At 35.5% G+C, this 16572-nt stretch overlaps 2 protein-coding genes across 2 annotated transcripts in view; one reads left to right on the top strand and one right to left on the bottom strand.

The window, feature by feature from the left end:
- The window catches only part of LOC122145283 (insulin-like growth factor-binding protein 2-A), a 40775-nt gene extending 32231 nt beyond the window's left edge, over positions 1-8544 (top strand). The window contains exons 2-4 of the mRNA XM_042758050.1: positions 4627-4796; positions 5331-5471; positions 8150-8544. Of these exons, the coding sequence (XP_042613984.1) occupies positions 4627-4796; positions 5331-5471; positions 8150-8311 (473 nt within the window). The 3' untranslated portion in view covers positions 8312-8544. The remainder of the gene's footprint in view (positions 1-4626; positions 4797-5330; positions 5472-8149) is intronic.
- A 2736-nt stretch (positions 8545-11280) lies between these two features.
- LOC109065433 (insulin-like growth factor-binding protein 5) lies at positions 11281-16099 on the bottom strand. Its single transcript, XM_019082418.2, has 4 exons — positions 15353-16099; positions 12644-12852; positions 12370-12489; positions 11281-12215 (listed from the first exon to the last, which is right to left on the bottom strand). The coding sequence occupies exons 1-4, from the start codon at positions 15684-15686 to the stop codon at positions 12078-12080; spliced, it is 801 nt and encodes a 266-aa protein (XP_018937963.1). The 5' UTR covers positions 15687-16099; the 3' UTR covers positions 11281-12077.
- Positions 16100-16572: the final 473 nt, after the last annotated feature.

Below are 16572 nucleotides of genomic sequence, written 5' to 3'. Positions count from 1 at the left end.
AAACTGCCAGAATTTTAAAAGAAGATATTTCCGTTTGCATTGAACTTTCAGTGCTGCAACTTTGCAGATATTGTTTATGCTCCAACAGCAACATTGCACGCTAACTAACATTAAAAAAGTGAAATCGCATTCAACCACCCCTTTAAAAAACTACAAACATGGTGGATGCGTGCGACCGACGGTTAAGTAGAGAGGTTTAGATAAAGGGATTAGAGTTACAAATAATCAACATTTAACCTGGTAATATTTTTTTTCTTACATTTTACATTACTGTGCATGCGTGCTTTTAACTTAACTTCCGGTAGACTTCCAAATAGGTAAGTAGGACCTAACTTAACTTCCGGTAGACTTCCAAATAGAATCAGTAACAACAGCTAAGTAGTCCCAATAGAGTAGCTTATTTTTGATAACAAGCAAAATATGTTTGCTGCGTAAAACAGATGGACTTACTGAAAATGCAAATTCATTCTCTGCCAGCAGGAGGTTTCCCCAGTAACGGCTGTACACAAAGCAGCGCTGAGCTCACAAAAACGGTGCTTTATCAGGCATACAGTATAACATGCAAGATTAAATGAAAGTGACATAGAAAATTTTCTAAAGATAGTCTTCCTTCAGAAATATAGTAATATAAAAACTTTTCGGGTCTTTTTGGGCAGGATAAGCGTTATATTGAAATTGTTTAGGTGGGTGTGTCAGCTGCATACTTGCGACACAGGTGACTGATCCAACACAAAATACAGTATACTGTATTTCTTTATGTATGTAATTACGCAGGAAATATTAAACATGGATATATATCTGGTATTAGTGTCTGAAATTGATTCGGATGTACAATACATATTACAATACAAGACTGTTTTTTTATATTGCTCTATTGTATTGAAATTCAGAGCTTAACACACATCATCTTGGAAATAAAGCTTCATGCCTTTAAGTCTGTAGCATTTGCAGTCATTGTTATTTCTCTGTATACATTATGATGTGTTTATTATTTTATATCCTGAGGGAGCAATATCTATTTCAGATTCCTCAAGATTGCACGAATTCTATGGCATTTTAGCATTACATTTTCCAGGAGAAGCCTAATGTGTTTAATTAATTATTAATTTAAAATGCTTTGAAACATGTAGTGTTATTCTATGTGTTGACGTCATTTTAACTGAAACAGGAAGACAGGGCGGGACATATCAAGCAGCCCTGCCTCTTTTTTAAATAGCCAAAAGCGTTTGTTTATGCCACAGCTTGGCCCGACAGTTCAGAGCAGTTGAGAGAACAGCCACAATCACATCCGTGCCTCTTGGACCGGAGCAGAGTTGTGCAGTGCAGTGGTTAGCGTGACACAGTGCAAAACCAGACTTCTTTTTCCTCAATGGAAAGTATATTTACACTGTCTGAATCGTTCCCTGTCCCCTATATCAGTGGTTCCCAACCACATTCCTGTTTGGCAACCAAATTCTTGGTGTTTTCCATGTCTCCTTAATAAACACACCTTATTTAGTTAATCAGATCTTTTGTAGAGACTCCAAGACCTGAAATGGGTGTGTCAGACAAAGGAGAGATGCAAAATGTGCAGTGTTGGGGAGCCTCCAGGAATGTGGTTGGGAACCATTGTCCTATATAGTGTACGTGCCACTCACCGTAAAGAAAATACTAATTCTGTAAACAAGTGACCGATTGCAGCTGCGGCTCCAGCATCTATTTATAGTGTAGGGGGCGGGCTCTTCGGATTCTAGCGAGCATTTGATTGGACAGAAGATTTGATGAGGAGATGAAGTGCGATGTGATGTCATGAAAATCCGTGATCCATTTTAGCGGAAATGAGAGACTGTACGTTTTGAATGCTTATATCTCCTAAATGCGAATTTTGTCATTGTTTTGGAACTCACCAGCTTATTTATAACCTCCGTCTGATGTTCATCTTGTTCTGATATTCGCTACAGTAATGTTGAATACACATAACTTTTTAATACGCATTAAACAAATAACCATTAACATGCTCAGGAGGTTTGCGTTGTAAGAATGTACAAAGATACTTAAAGGGGTAATCGGATGCTAATTTCACTTTTACATATTTTTTTTACCTAAAAATAATATCCCCTTTTTTAAATCAAACTGTTTTCAGCTTCTTGTCGGTGTGACATCACATGGACGAAGGCCGCTCCCACGATAGTTGATTGACACGGCCATCTTACCTTGACCTGCCCTGAGTGAGCTGTAACAGTCTGACCACCATTGTTTCACCGCCGGAGCAGATGTAGACAAGAATGGCTCCATAGCGATTGAGGTGTTTTGTTGTTGGATGTAATAATGAACATAGCAGTCATCATTTACACAGACATCTGAGCCACTGAAGTGGATTACTTTTGTTTGTGAAGGGAATGCACCCCGATCTACCTAAATGCATGTTCACGCAAATCATTCCTGATCCAGCTTTACTTACAGCAGACATGAGTATAAGGGTTTTTAATGAATCTTTGCAATTGCTGTTCCAAATAATGTGCTAGTTAGCAAGTTTCATGCCTAAAATAAACAGGCTCTCAGAGCAGGTTCCTCACCCCACAGAAGAGAGGGGCATGTTCAGCAGAGTTCATTAGCATTTAAAGCAACATGCAAAAAATGGGTTGATTTCTGCAGAGCTGTTTTTGACAAGTTAAAAATGGTGTTTTTACACTACCATTGAGAAATTTTAACCAAAGTATGTTATAGACTTTTCATCAAGAACCTAAAGAATCATATCAACTTGTGAAAAAAATGGGCATCTGATGACCTCTTTAAGATATAAAAATGCTGACTTATTGGGTGATGTTTTCTTATTAAAACCATACAATTTCACATAGAATGTATGGGAATACTAGAGAATACCAGTATGGCGGCATCCAATTCTCTATTATAGATCAATGGACGCGACTGCATAACATTATAGTATGTCCCAAAACTTGCCCACTCTTCTACTACACACTCAAAAGTTTGAACATTTTCTTCACCTAAAAAGTACATACTTTAAAGGTGTAGTATAAGTAGACACATTGGGACACGGCATTTCTTACTTCATTCCTGAATGAAACAGTCATTTTGAAAGAATCGACTGAATAAATGACTCAGTGACTCACTTATTAACTTATTAAATTTTCTACTGGTAATTTTAGTTTCACATCTAAAAGTATCATTCTATTTTTTATTTCTATATAGCCGTTTTTATATTTAAAACATTTATCTCATAAACATTATTTATGCAATTTGTAAGTGCAGTGTAAAGTAAGCATGCCCATTGTATTGTCTCTGGGCTAAGCTCCGTATATCCACTCACCCTAGAACCGCCCCTGGCACTAACTAACATAAACTAACAATGAAAATATGTTATAGCCTTTATTCATTTTTTATTCATGTTAGTTAAACTTCGATTTTAAAAACTTTTTAGTAAATGTTGAAAATATCTTAAGAATTATTGATTGTTAGTTCATTTGAAATAAAGTTAACAAACCTTACCGTGAAGTGCTACTATATATAAAATTTTTAATTTTGCTCCATCATCCAGACGCACCGGCTCTGCGTGTGGAGGCGAGAGTACACTAATCTTCAGTGTTTACATAAGAAAGGACAACATGTGCAGGACTCTAGTGCCGCTTTGCTTGGTGGGGGTATCCTCCTTTATGCCAAAACAGGCTGTTGTCGAAAGCAGAAATCTTTCACCTCTGGAATGGAAAAGCCTGTCACTTGCATACCGTTCACCTGATTTCATTCCACTTCTGTAGAACCTGCTCGGATACTAGCTTCAAAGAGATCACCACTGAGGTTAAGCAGCAAGCTCTTAAGAAGTGTTGGCAAGTGGAAAATTAAGAGCGTTTTTGTTATTACCTGCTGTTCAGTATCACTATTTATTGCTGTGGTATGTTAGATTTTAACCATGCATTTTGCGCCTTAGTTCAGATTTAATTTTCATGAATGCTGAAACACCTCCCAGATGTCTAAGAAGCTTTAAACTCTAACTGTTTAAATTATTTAAATTGGTTACTTTTTGTAAAGTGGTTGTGTAAGGAATAAATGACCATTTAAAAATTATGTCTAGCTAACATTCATTTATCTGACATCATTTTCAATAATTCAATGGCCCAGACTCAATAATTCTGCAAATAATTCTAAAGACCAATTCAAAAGACACAAGTCTGTTTCTATGCAGTTGCTAGATCAAGAGAGAGAGAGCAATACTAGATGAAGAGAGAGACTGTATGGAGTCAGTGTAATTCTCAATATTAATATATCCATGATCCAGAAATGTGTAAGCTAATTCACATTTGCAAATTTAAGTGCATACTTTCACAAAATATACCACATTATGATAGAGACTCAAATCATCGCTTCTGGTGTCATAGTGTTGTGCATAGTGTTCATGTCTGTTTTACAATTATGTATGCATTTTCTAAGGATGCTCCTCTAACAAATCAAATGTGTGCTGTTGTTGTTGTCTAATTCAACCAAACATGGCAGGCATAATATTTATATATTTTAATTTGAATTTATATATATAAATAATAACCTTACTTATACTTTTAATAGTTAATAATAAAAGGTAAGCATATTAAGATTACTTTTTGACTCATTTAAAAAATCTATGTGTCCTATCATCAGGTGAGGTGCAGGACTCTTTGCACATTGGTCTGACTGAGGTTCCTCCCATAAGGAAGCCCACCAAAGACAGTACATATAAGGAGAGTGCTGTCCTTCAACACCGTCAGCAGCTGAAGACCAAGATGAAGTACAATAAAGTTGAGGATCCTAAAGTGCCGTATGCCAAACAGGTAGGTGATGAAAATAAAAATAAAATCATTAAAATTGCTTTAATCTAGTGGTTAGAGAGTTTGACTCCTAACCCTAAGGTTGTGGGTTCGAGTCTCGGGCCGGCAATACCACGACTGAGGTGGCCTTGAGCAAGGCACTGAACCCCCAACTGCTCCCTGGGCGCTGCAGCATAAATGGCTGCCCACTGCTCCGGGTGTGTGTGTGTTCACTGCTGCGTGTGTGCACTTTGGATGGGTTTAATGCAGAGCATGAATTCTGAGTATGGGTCACTTGGCTGTATGTCACTTCACTCGCTCACTGACTCACATAATTTAGCTTATTTATATGGGCCTTGACCACAATACTGTGATCAAATCTGACCAGTCTGCAAACTTCACATGCACAGTAACATGTGCAAAGCATGTTGTATGCTCACACACATTGTTGCATGCTCTGTTCTCAAAGGGGGATTTGGTAAATGGCAAATATGACAACATTAAGAACATCGCAATCTGACCACAATTTACATTCACACATTTATTTATATATTTTAGAGCCAGTGTCAGCAGGAGCTTGACCAGGTGCTGGAAAGGATTGTAAAAATACCCTTCAGAGATAACAGGGGCCCCCTGGAGGACCTTTATTCCCTGCATATACCCAACTGTGACAAGAGGGGGCAGTACAACCTGAAACAGGTATTTAATTCCCTATTCAGCAGCAACAAGTTCAAAGCAACACACATTTTTGTAGATTTGCCATATCTGGACAGACATTAAATACTTTTTGGAAAGTTTACATTTCACAGAGTGACTATAATCCATCTAAACCTATTTTAATAAGCGTTGTGGTAATTCTTTAATAATTCTTTAATATTAAATAATACTGTGCAGACAGGCAGCTTTTAATACCTGATATTAATTGAGACTACATGTAATATTTATACCCTTTTAAAATTAATTTATCACATGGCAGGATCATTTACTATAACCTTGCAAAAATTAAAACAAAAAGAAAGAAAGTAAGAGTTACTTTGATATTAATATAAATTTAACAATCCTCCAAATAAGTTGGTAGGAGCTTATTTATCTAATTGTTTATTTTATTTTGTCAGCCTAGCTCTGCTTTCCTCACTCCATTGACAGTTCATCCCTCCTTCTCCATATCTTATTTCTCCCATCTCCTCCTTTCATCATCTCATCTCATCTCATCTCATCTCATCTCATCTCATCTCATCTCATCTCATCTCATCTCACCTCTTATTTTCGGAATCTCTCTCTCTCTCTCTCTCTCTCTCTCTCTCTCTCTCTCTCTCTCTCAATCTTTTATTTATTGTCACGCCACATTTGATTAATTTACTGTGGAGAACTTATTCTGCTCATCCATAGAAATTATTTAAATGTATACATTTACCAGAAATTTTTAAACAAAGTGACTTATAATGCATTTAAGGCATAAATCTTATCTGTTTATACATTCTGGAATCAAACCCATGATCTTGGCATTACTAATGCCGTGTTTTACTTTTAACTTTACAGGAATACAAACAAATAGATGCCTTAAAGGAATATTAAAGAAATACAAGTAAAAATCAATTTGTGGGCAAATATTAATTGCATAAAAATTATTTCTACATGACATACAGTAAAACCAAAAATTATTCAGACATCAGATATAATTTTTGATATATATATATATATATATATATATATATATATATATATATATATATATATATATATATATATATATATATATATATATATATATATATATATTTTTTTTTTTTTTTTTTTTTTTACTTGTGGGTGCAGGACACTATAGTTCATTTATGTAAGTTAGGACAGGAAAATAAAGTAAACTGTGACATATTATACTTCCAAATTCAGGATACAGTGGACTACCAGTAAAACAGATAATAATTTGGGACCAAAAGTTATTCAGACACTTTGACCTGATCATGTTTTGCTTAAGTGTCATCTGACATTATCAAGATGAATTTGTTCTGACACAGTTTAACTCTGAGTTCTTGTTATATTTTATTACTATTTTCTAAACTATACTGAATAAACTGTGATAATGTTGAAGGTGTCTGAATAAATTTTGGTTTGACTGTATATGTATGTACACTGCTGTTCAAAAGTTTGGGAAGAGTAAGACTTGTAATGTTTTTTAAAGAAGGCTCTTATGCTCATCAAGACTGCATTTATTTGATCAAAAATACAGGGGAAAAATTTCAATTTAAAATAATGGTTTAAATTGTAATATCCTTTAAAATATAGTTTATTTCTGTGATGCAAAGCTGAATTTCCATCAGCCATTACTCCAGTATAAAGTGTCACATGATCCTTAAGAAATCATTCTAATATGATTTATTATTAGAATTATCAATGTTGGCAACAGTTGTGCTGCCATATATATATTGTTTTTTTGGAAACTGCAATATTTTTTTTCAGGATTCTTTTATGAATAAAAAGTTAAAATGAACAGCATTTATTCAAAATATAATTATTTTCTAACAATATAAATCACTTCTTAACAATTTAACATCCTTGCTGAATAAAAGTTTCAATTTCTTAAAAAAAAAAAAAAAACTTGTAACTTTTTATTCATCAAATAATCCTGAAAAAAAGTATCACAGGTTCCAAACAAATATTAAGCAGCACAACAGTTTCCAGCACTGATAATAAATCAGCATATTAGACTGATTTCTGACTGATCATGTGACACTGAAGACTGGAGTAATGATGCTGAAAATTCAGCTTTGCATCACAGGAATAAAATAGATTTTATTGTATATTAAAATAGAAAAATTTTATTTTACGTCATAATATTTTACAATATTAAATTTTATATCTATATATATATATATATATATATATATATATGTTAATTGGTACAGTGGCTTGTGAATATACATACACACACACACACACACACACACACACACACACACACACACACACACACACACACACACACACACACACACACACACAGTCGTTTTAAGGTTTTAGAGTTTATGCATTCTGTTGTCAAAACTGGATATTACTTAACAAAAAAAAGGTACGTAAGCAATATTTTCCACACTAAAATCATGGTCATATGCATATTATTTACATCTTATGATGTAAACAAAAAGCATGTTACACATCTTAAGTATTTTTAGTATTCCCCTTCACTTCCATTGTGTGTGCTTTTAACTGTAAAGGAAAATACTTTTTAAAATTGTGTTTGTGGTTATCAGCATTCTGCTACAAATTTTGTCGATTAAAGTTAAAGTAATTCTTAAAGTTGTACAAACGCATTCCTTTCAAATCTTTCAAATGTTTATTTTAGTTCTAAAAACTTATTTTGACTATTGTGTGTGTTTCAGTGTAAGATGTCAGTGAATGGACATCGTGGTGAATGCTGGTGTGTAAATCCACACACAGGAAGACCCTTCCTCAACTCTCCACTGATAAGGGGTGATCCCAACTGCAGCCAGTACCTTGATGCTCTAGAGATGGATCCCTCTGTTGACCCCCAAAACTACTAACATCCTGAACCATCCCATCCCTCCCCATCTTGACCTTCAAGCCTATTATCACCCATGCCCCTAAAGGAGTCAATGTTTTACACACTCTAAACAAGCTACCTATACAACTTGTGTCTTTATACATGTTTGCACTTCTCGGTTTAAGATGGTATGAAACAGTATTGTTACAGTTAATGTACTGATATAAGTAAGGAATAATTGACTCCGGGCCGTTGAATTATTAGAAAAATAATGCACACCCGAGGTGGTGATGCAGCCACAATGCGAAGCGGTTATTTTTCTAATAATTCAACGGCCCGCAGTCAATTATTCCACTTATACTACGGTTACCACACCTCAAGACATCAATCAGATGATATATTTAAAGGGATTTGTCCGGTTTTTGTACTTAAATCGCTATTGTGAGTAGGATTATTTCTTCCACATCTCATCCAACGCCTCTTTTGCTGGTTCCAAAGCGTAATTTTAAAGCTGATAGCATTCTAATGCCGTTATTAATGAAGTTATTAAAAAGAGAGTGAGAGAGACAGAGACACACAGAGAAAGAGAGAGAGCTTGTGTGAATTAGGCTGCAGCAGAGTCTCTAAACAGCGCTGTTATTACCTCGCTAGTGAGAAATGTAATGTGTATTTACTTTCTGAAAATCGTCTGTCATGTTGTTGTTTTTGTTAGTCCTGTAATTTCCGTTATCACAGCTTTACCATATGCCAAGTGATATGGAACTGTAATGCAGTCAGGAGAGCTGCCTGGAACTTCGTTCGCCATGCGTTTCCCAGAAAATAATTGCACACCTCAGAACGTTCGTCAGCCAATCAGATTCAAGAATTCAACGGTCCCCGTAGTATAACTGAGCTTATAGTACTCATTAAATCCAAGCTAAGTGATGACATATTACCTGAGGACTAAGATTAGCAGGCTCGTACTACTTTTCTGTAGGAAAATATCTAAAATTGTGAACTTATCTTTAATACTTTCACATACTTTGTATGTATCTAGTGCTTATTATGATATATAAGTTGTATTCTTCTCATGATGTTACTGGTGCTGTTTGTTTCAATACACTTCTTTTATAGGTTGCCCCCCTCTCATATTGTGCAGGGAATTCTATGGTAATGAATTTTATCGAACAGGACAGTGTTCCTTTTGACAAACACTGAAGAAATACATTGTAAGTCGGTGAGCTCGTGCCTTACCTTGAATGATTTACAGACATAAATTATATGGGGCTGCTTATGAGTTAGTTTAAAAGACAAAAATCTAATAATAATAATAATAAAATTTAAAAAAAAAAGATGTATGCTAACAAAAATTGTTTATTTAATCTTCTGTTAATGCAGAAGATTATGGCAGAAGAATGGTATTCAAACCATTTAGTACTAAGACTATGCAGTTTGTACTAATGCAGTTGATGTTTCGTTCCAATTGCATGTAACTACTGACATCTGGTGGTGACAAAGGAAGAGAAAACAATTATAATACTGCACAAAAGCCATTCACTAACTATTTTAACTTAACATTGTGATTTACTCTCTGTTAGATTGTCACTTGGTATTTTGGACCCGATTTTTTATGTGTACACGAATAAAGAAGTATTTCCAGGTATTATTTGCAGCTTTGTTTTTTTCCAAGTGACAAAAGTCATAGGTGTCTTCAAATCATTCATGAAGGCAGAACAAACACATTACATAAAACTTAAATATAATTTTATATATATATATATATATATATATATATATATATATATATATATATATATATATATATATGCTGCACACGTAATTAGTGATGCACCAGTTAAATATTTTAATTTACTCCCCTCAGTATGTTCTTCTCAAACTGTATCTGATGAAGCACAGTACACAGACAAAGTGTTTCTATTATTATATCTGAATATCTTTATATATTTATTAAATAAATGTTTTGTCTTTACAAAATAGACAAAAATAAGAGTACATAAATTACATGGCAAATAAATATTGCACACAGGTATTTTGATGTCATACAATTAATTTGATCATCCATATTACTTGATTTAAGCTCAGCTTAAATAAGCAATTTAAAGCTATTAAAATAAAAAGAATAAGAATCTTAAACTGAAAAGGTTATGGGAAAAATTATTTTTTTTTTTTTATTTTAAATGCAAATCAGAGTCACTCCATTATTAGATCGGCATCCTACAAAACTTGTCACACTCCTCTCCTTTGTATTTTTGTCTCATAACAGTGAGCCTAACTCCACAACATGGAGTGGTACCTTTCAGAATTCTTTCCATGTTACTGATGAGTAACAAGAGGAATATTGTCCTTTAAAAATCTCACAGAAACACTAATTTGCCTAGAAACTTTGAGGATTATGGCTAAAATAAAACAGTCAATCTGGTTTACAGGTGATGATGACAGAGGACTTTCTACAATTCTACAAACAGGGAACAATTCTGAACTGCTGTTAGCCTCTGATCTGACACGCAAGTCACACATGCAGTGTGAATAATCTCATAAGCATAAAGAACATATTTTTTTATATCATGGGGGGGGGGGGGGGGGGGGGGGGGGGCGGGCAGAAACTTTGAGGATTAGGGCTAAAATAAAATGGGGAGTGGTTGCACCAAATTCAAGTATGCGGGCCAACACCTAATGGTGCCTTTGGTACTTTACTACTATAGTATTTTCATTGAATTTGCTTTTTTGAATCTACACTCCTGCAAACTAAAGGTCAGCATTTTGAGTGTTTGCTTTCCCTCTGAGGCCCCTTTGATGTCTTTGATGTAAATCAGTATTCAAATATTGAGTAGAAAAAGGCACTGAGATTTCCATAAGAACCCAAGGACCCTGATCTGTTAAAGTTTGAAAAACTAGAAAAATGGCTGGTTGCTTTGTCACAGTTAATTGAGATGGTGAGCCTTTCTTATTCCATAGTGATTTATATAAACTGCATGCTTATATATGTGTCTAAACTTATTGAGAAGTTGTGCTTTGCGTTCTTTAATAGGAAATTTGTGTGTTTGTTTTTACAGTACACTAAAACAGTGGTTATTAGAATATAAATTTCCCTATATCATTCAGCCTGGCAATACAATATGCCAAGACAATAAAAATTATGTGCCGAAACCTTTGGAAAGGGTTATACTGAAACACAGTGTGTGAAGTTTATACATGTTCTTTTCAGTGAATAAGTCATATGAAACAGTCATATTAATACATGGGGATAGTTCACCCAAAATGCAAATTCTGCCATCATTCACTCACCTTATCATTCCAAACTTCTATGCATTATTTTTGTTCTGTGAAAGACAAAATAATACACAAAAGGTCTGATGCTTTGGACCCAACTGACTTTAACTGTATGGACAGAACTGTTGGAAATCTTACTTTGTGTTCCACAGAAGAAGGAGTGTCCTATAAAATAATAGGTAAAAAATGACATTTCATTTTTAGGTGAACTATTCCATTAAGCTCATGAAACCTTCTAACATGTCTGTTATATAAGATACAGTGGAAACAAGTCCATGACTCTAGTACATTTCCCAAATGATCCTTGATACATCCCACCAACCTTAATGACACATGAAGATCAAAGGATTCAATAACTGCTGCATGTGATGAGCATATCCTCTGCCTAGCTTTAAAAAAGGTTGTTTTTATATAATATGGATTTTCCACAAATAAAGGTCGGACTCCTTAAGATTAAGATTAGACATAATTGGCAAATCACATAATATGGTAGATGAAAGACAATCTCATTGTTACGTGACCAAATCTGAGTTGTCTCATTCGTTGTTGTTGCTGTTGCTTTCAAGATCTTTGCATTGGATGTTGCCTCCATTAAAGTCAGTGCCCGGCATCTGAACTCCGTGCTTGTTTACACACCAGCAGATGCCTCGCTTGCGCCCCCTGGAGGGTTTACACTGTCACATAAAACCAAAAATGGACAACAAAGTAAGCAATGTAACTTGACCCTGCCCTCAGCCAAGAGCCATGTGTTTATAGGAAAGAAAACTTTCCGACAACTAAGCTTGCCAGTAGCTGACATCTATAAACATGCTGAAGTGCAGAACTAACCTGTTTGCGCTTGAAGAAGCCTTTCTTATCACAGTTAGGCAGGTACAGTGAAAGAGCCATGATTCTGGAGGTGTCCTTCATCCTCTGGATGATTCCATCCAGCTTTCTTCGGCATGGACCCTACAGTTAGCACAAATATCATTAACAGAAAAGTCTGGAAAAGGTGTTAGGCATTAATACAAACATTATAACATATAAACAATATAAACAGAATCAGCATGAAATCATTAGTGTTTTTCACTATCATCAGATGGACTTTGATGAACAAACTTACAATGTCAGACTGATGATTGTCCTTTCTGAAGAGCGGGTATTCAAAATTGCCCCTGATCCTGAGTTTAGCCTCCTGTCTCTTCTGATCATTTCGCCTGGCCTGTGCCTTCTTGCTGTTAATGTGGTCTCGTTGGAATAATGGAACTTTAGCCTGGGGAAGAAGATCCTCTGTTACCTCTGCAACGTGGGCGTCTTCATGTGACTCACGATCTAAAAAGAGGACAATAGTCAGAAGCAATGGCATAACTGAGATCCATGTAACAAATACACCAGGGTTGCTTGCACTATCAAGACACCTGTATGCCAATCACAAAAGGCCGCAATGTACTGGTATGCTTTAAGTTGACTACAGTCACTTTGTCATCATCTATCCACAACATAGACTTTTATCGTTCTGCGCTGGTCTAACAGTACAGTATATCCACAGACAATGTTGTTCATCATTTTATTGGTATGTTGTTTGTAAAGATGGCTTAGCAAGACTAATGTTTAGTATCTGAGAACAAGCCACTACTCTTGAAAAGAGACAACAGATTTCTTTTTTTTAGCTGTTGGCTTTCTCTCGTGTCATCTCATAATGAAAACTTTTTTAGTGAATAACTCAATAACTCAAGTCTTCCAGGAAAAAAAATAAAAAATAAAAAAATCTGTCAAAATTCACTGAACATGCCTTCCTCACAATATAACAATAGTCTTACCACAGAAACTTTAAAGTTATTTAAATTCAGAAATAGCAAAAGCCAGGTATTTCTGAATAAACAGTCTGTAAAAACCTATCATGGAAGTTTTCGATGCTACATTTTCACTTGTCATAGAATCTAATCAAGCATGACAATAAGCCGTCAACAGTTTGAACTCAACCACCGGCTCTATTCTTTTAATTGAAAGCAGAGATGCCAGATGCCATCTTCAATTTGCCTAGTCTCTACCCTCTTCCTCTCTCTCACACGTCACTGCATTGCCCAGCTGTACAGTGAGTAATCAGATTCAACAGCTTGACCCATTCCTTGCCCCTTCTGCGTCTTCAGTGGAAAAGCTAAGCAGCCAGGGTCACAACAGATCTCTCAAGCCATTTGTGATGACATCATTGACAAATCAGAGAAAAAAAACCTCAGCAATCTTGGAAATCATTGAATAAATCAACAGTGTTTCCGCTTCTTTCTTAATCTGTTATTTTATCATCTGCCATCCATTAGTTAACTGGATCTTTCATTTGGGGGATATTGTGTTTTATTTTAGTGATGTTACAAGTGCACTTCCAAGTCTCCTAATCAGAGGGTATTGTTCTGGGAATGCATGCTAATCTGAGATCTGTGCAGCCCTGAGAGAGGAGGTGTGCTCATTCTTTCTCTCTGCTTTGTGTTCTAAATGTCTTCTGTTACATATTGTTAACATGCCTTTTATCACTAAAATCCCATTGTTACAGTACAAAGGTGGAACCAAATGAGTGCATTTACACAAAATGTTTAATACGGAGCACCACACATGGCATGCAGGGGAAAAGTTATTGTGGCCATGCATTTAGAAACCATTCCCACAAATTATGAATGGTATGTGAAAAAGTTTTATAAAGGTTTTTTTTTTTTTTTTTTTTTTTTTGTATTGCAACCACATCTTATTTGTTTTTGTAACTTTTTAGAGGATCTAAACTATTTTACCAATTTGTGTCCTCAAAACTTGCATTGTCCTTTTACTGTGTGTATGATAAGATTCATATCTGACCGCTGTTATGGGCAGAGACAATTGGCTAGAAAAATAAGTTTCATTTTGAATTGGGGAAGAATTCAATATGCAGGCACTAAATTTTCACAACAAAACTGAACTCAATCAAGATGTATCTCATCACTACACACAGAAATAAGTTGCAGGAACACTTTCTTAATTTATATCCACAATATCATTTTTTTTATGCCAGACTTATTAATTATTTTTTGATGAATATAGAGCATGAAATAAATAAAAATGTGAAACTGATTCTACATTAATTTATTGAACCATAGCAACATCATTGCTCTTTTTGATACTAGGTGGGTCAGAACTATTGTACTTTTATGTAGCATTCCATCTTTACACAGAATATAGAGGTTGCATAGAGTCTCATCTGTGTAAATATTAGCTTTTATTTTATTTTATTTTATTCAGAATGCTGCCTAATTCTTCCAACTCATTCTCTGTCAGAACCATTCTCAAGGCTTCCATTCTGGGCTAAATTTATGACGACTTGCAAAATGAAGATTCAGAGTTAAATAGCTGCAGCAGCTGTTTTCAGTAAAAGTGATGAGATCGCATAATCACAGTTTTAAGAGTGCTGACAGCTGAGTTAATCGCTGATTTTTATGGAGCTGAAAAGAAAGGCAGGGGAGGCTAAAGCCTGTGAAAGAGTGTGATAAAGAGAATGACAGAGAGATAGATCTGCTGGTGTGTGGGTGGGGGACTGCTGGGAAGGAATTTGATTTGAATACCAATTCTGTACTCAATAAATATAAAACTCATCCAAATGTTATATAATAATAAATCCTAAGGATGTTCTGTTATGGATGCCCTGACCTAGATAATTAAGCATAGATAGATAGATAGAGAGAGAGATAGATAGATAGATAGATAGATAGATAGATAGATAGATAGATAGATAGATAGATAGATAGATAGAATAGTTCAATAAAATATTTTCAGTCATTTATTTCATATACTGCATGTCAATAAAACGTACCTCTAGGCAATGGTTTGTATACACCTTGTTTCTCGTTCATGCAAACTCCTTTGCCGTAAAGCAGAGCATGCAGCGGCTTTTCCTCCCCGTTTCGAGGTAAGCAGCGCAGACCCTGTCCACAAGTGCCCGTGTAGACTCCACACGCTTGCCCCTCGGTCAGTGCGCAGGTCAAGCAGCATCCACAGCCGGGCTCCTTCACCACCTGACACCCCATCCGCACCGGAGGACACATGGACATCGCCTTCTGATCGCACGGCTCACAGGGAACGTACGAGGCCGAAAAGCCGGGTAGTCCCCATACAAATGTCATCAGAGTATACAAACTTATCAGCATTGTACTGTAGAGAACCTATCCACCAGCCTTGAATTAGTTGAACCGACGCTTTCTTTCGTTTGAGATGCCCGAGAACGAAGGTGTAGGGTCCGGTTAAAGAAGAAAGTGTATCGGTGTATCAATTATTAATCCTCTCACCACTTGGTAGAAGAATCCAATGTTGCATATAACACCTGAGATCTATAAATTAAAAGGCAATGCCCTGAGATGAAATGGCATCAGCGGAATTCGGGGGAAGAGCACAAACCTCAAAATACGTGTAATCAACACCTTCACCTCTATATTAAAAATGAAATCAATATGTGCCAGTTCTATTAGAGGTTCTGCAGCTTAATCAAGTGTTCACCCTCGAGAGCTCTGCTCATGTTAATCGCGTTGAAGGGAGGCGCACTGCACTTCTTTTAAAGGCACTGGTGTTTCTTGGGCGGATCCCGGAGTGATGCTGTGCAAAAACGTAGCTATTCGGAGCATGTTCAGATTAAACGAAACGCTAACAATAAAAAGATATGAGATAATTGAATAGCTACTGCAAAAGTAACAATCTGGCAATCACATGAAAGTAGTAATTACTGTGACTAATCATTTAACATAAAGTTAAAGCTAGCTATATAAATTAAAAGGCTATATAAAAAGATTTAAGATTTCTGTTCAGGCTCACGGATGTCTTTTTTGGTCCGTGTAGGTTTTTTTAATAGTTCGGAAATAGCTAACGAAGAGATATTTGATCGTATAGTTTTACCTTCATATGTAAATTAGTATTGTGAACACTTATTCGCACAAATTCATAGCAAATTTCAGTCTAAATTTTAAGATTAAATCAGATTAATTATTATATAAGATAATTATTAGATTAAGTTTAAGTATTTTATGAAGTATTTGTTTTATG

The sequence above is a fragment of the Cyprinus carpio genome, chromosome A6 (assembly GCF_018340385.1).
Source record: "Cyprinus carpio isolate SPL01 chromosome A6, ASM1834038v1, whole genome shotgun sequence".
NCBI lineage: Eukaryota > Metazoa > Chordata > Actinopteri > Cypriniformes > Cyprinidae > Cyprinus > Cyprinus carpio.
Note: the sequence above shows the minus strand (reverse complement) of the source record. Positions and strands in the feature narration are given on the sequence as shown.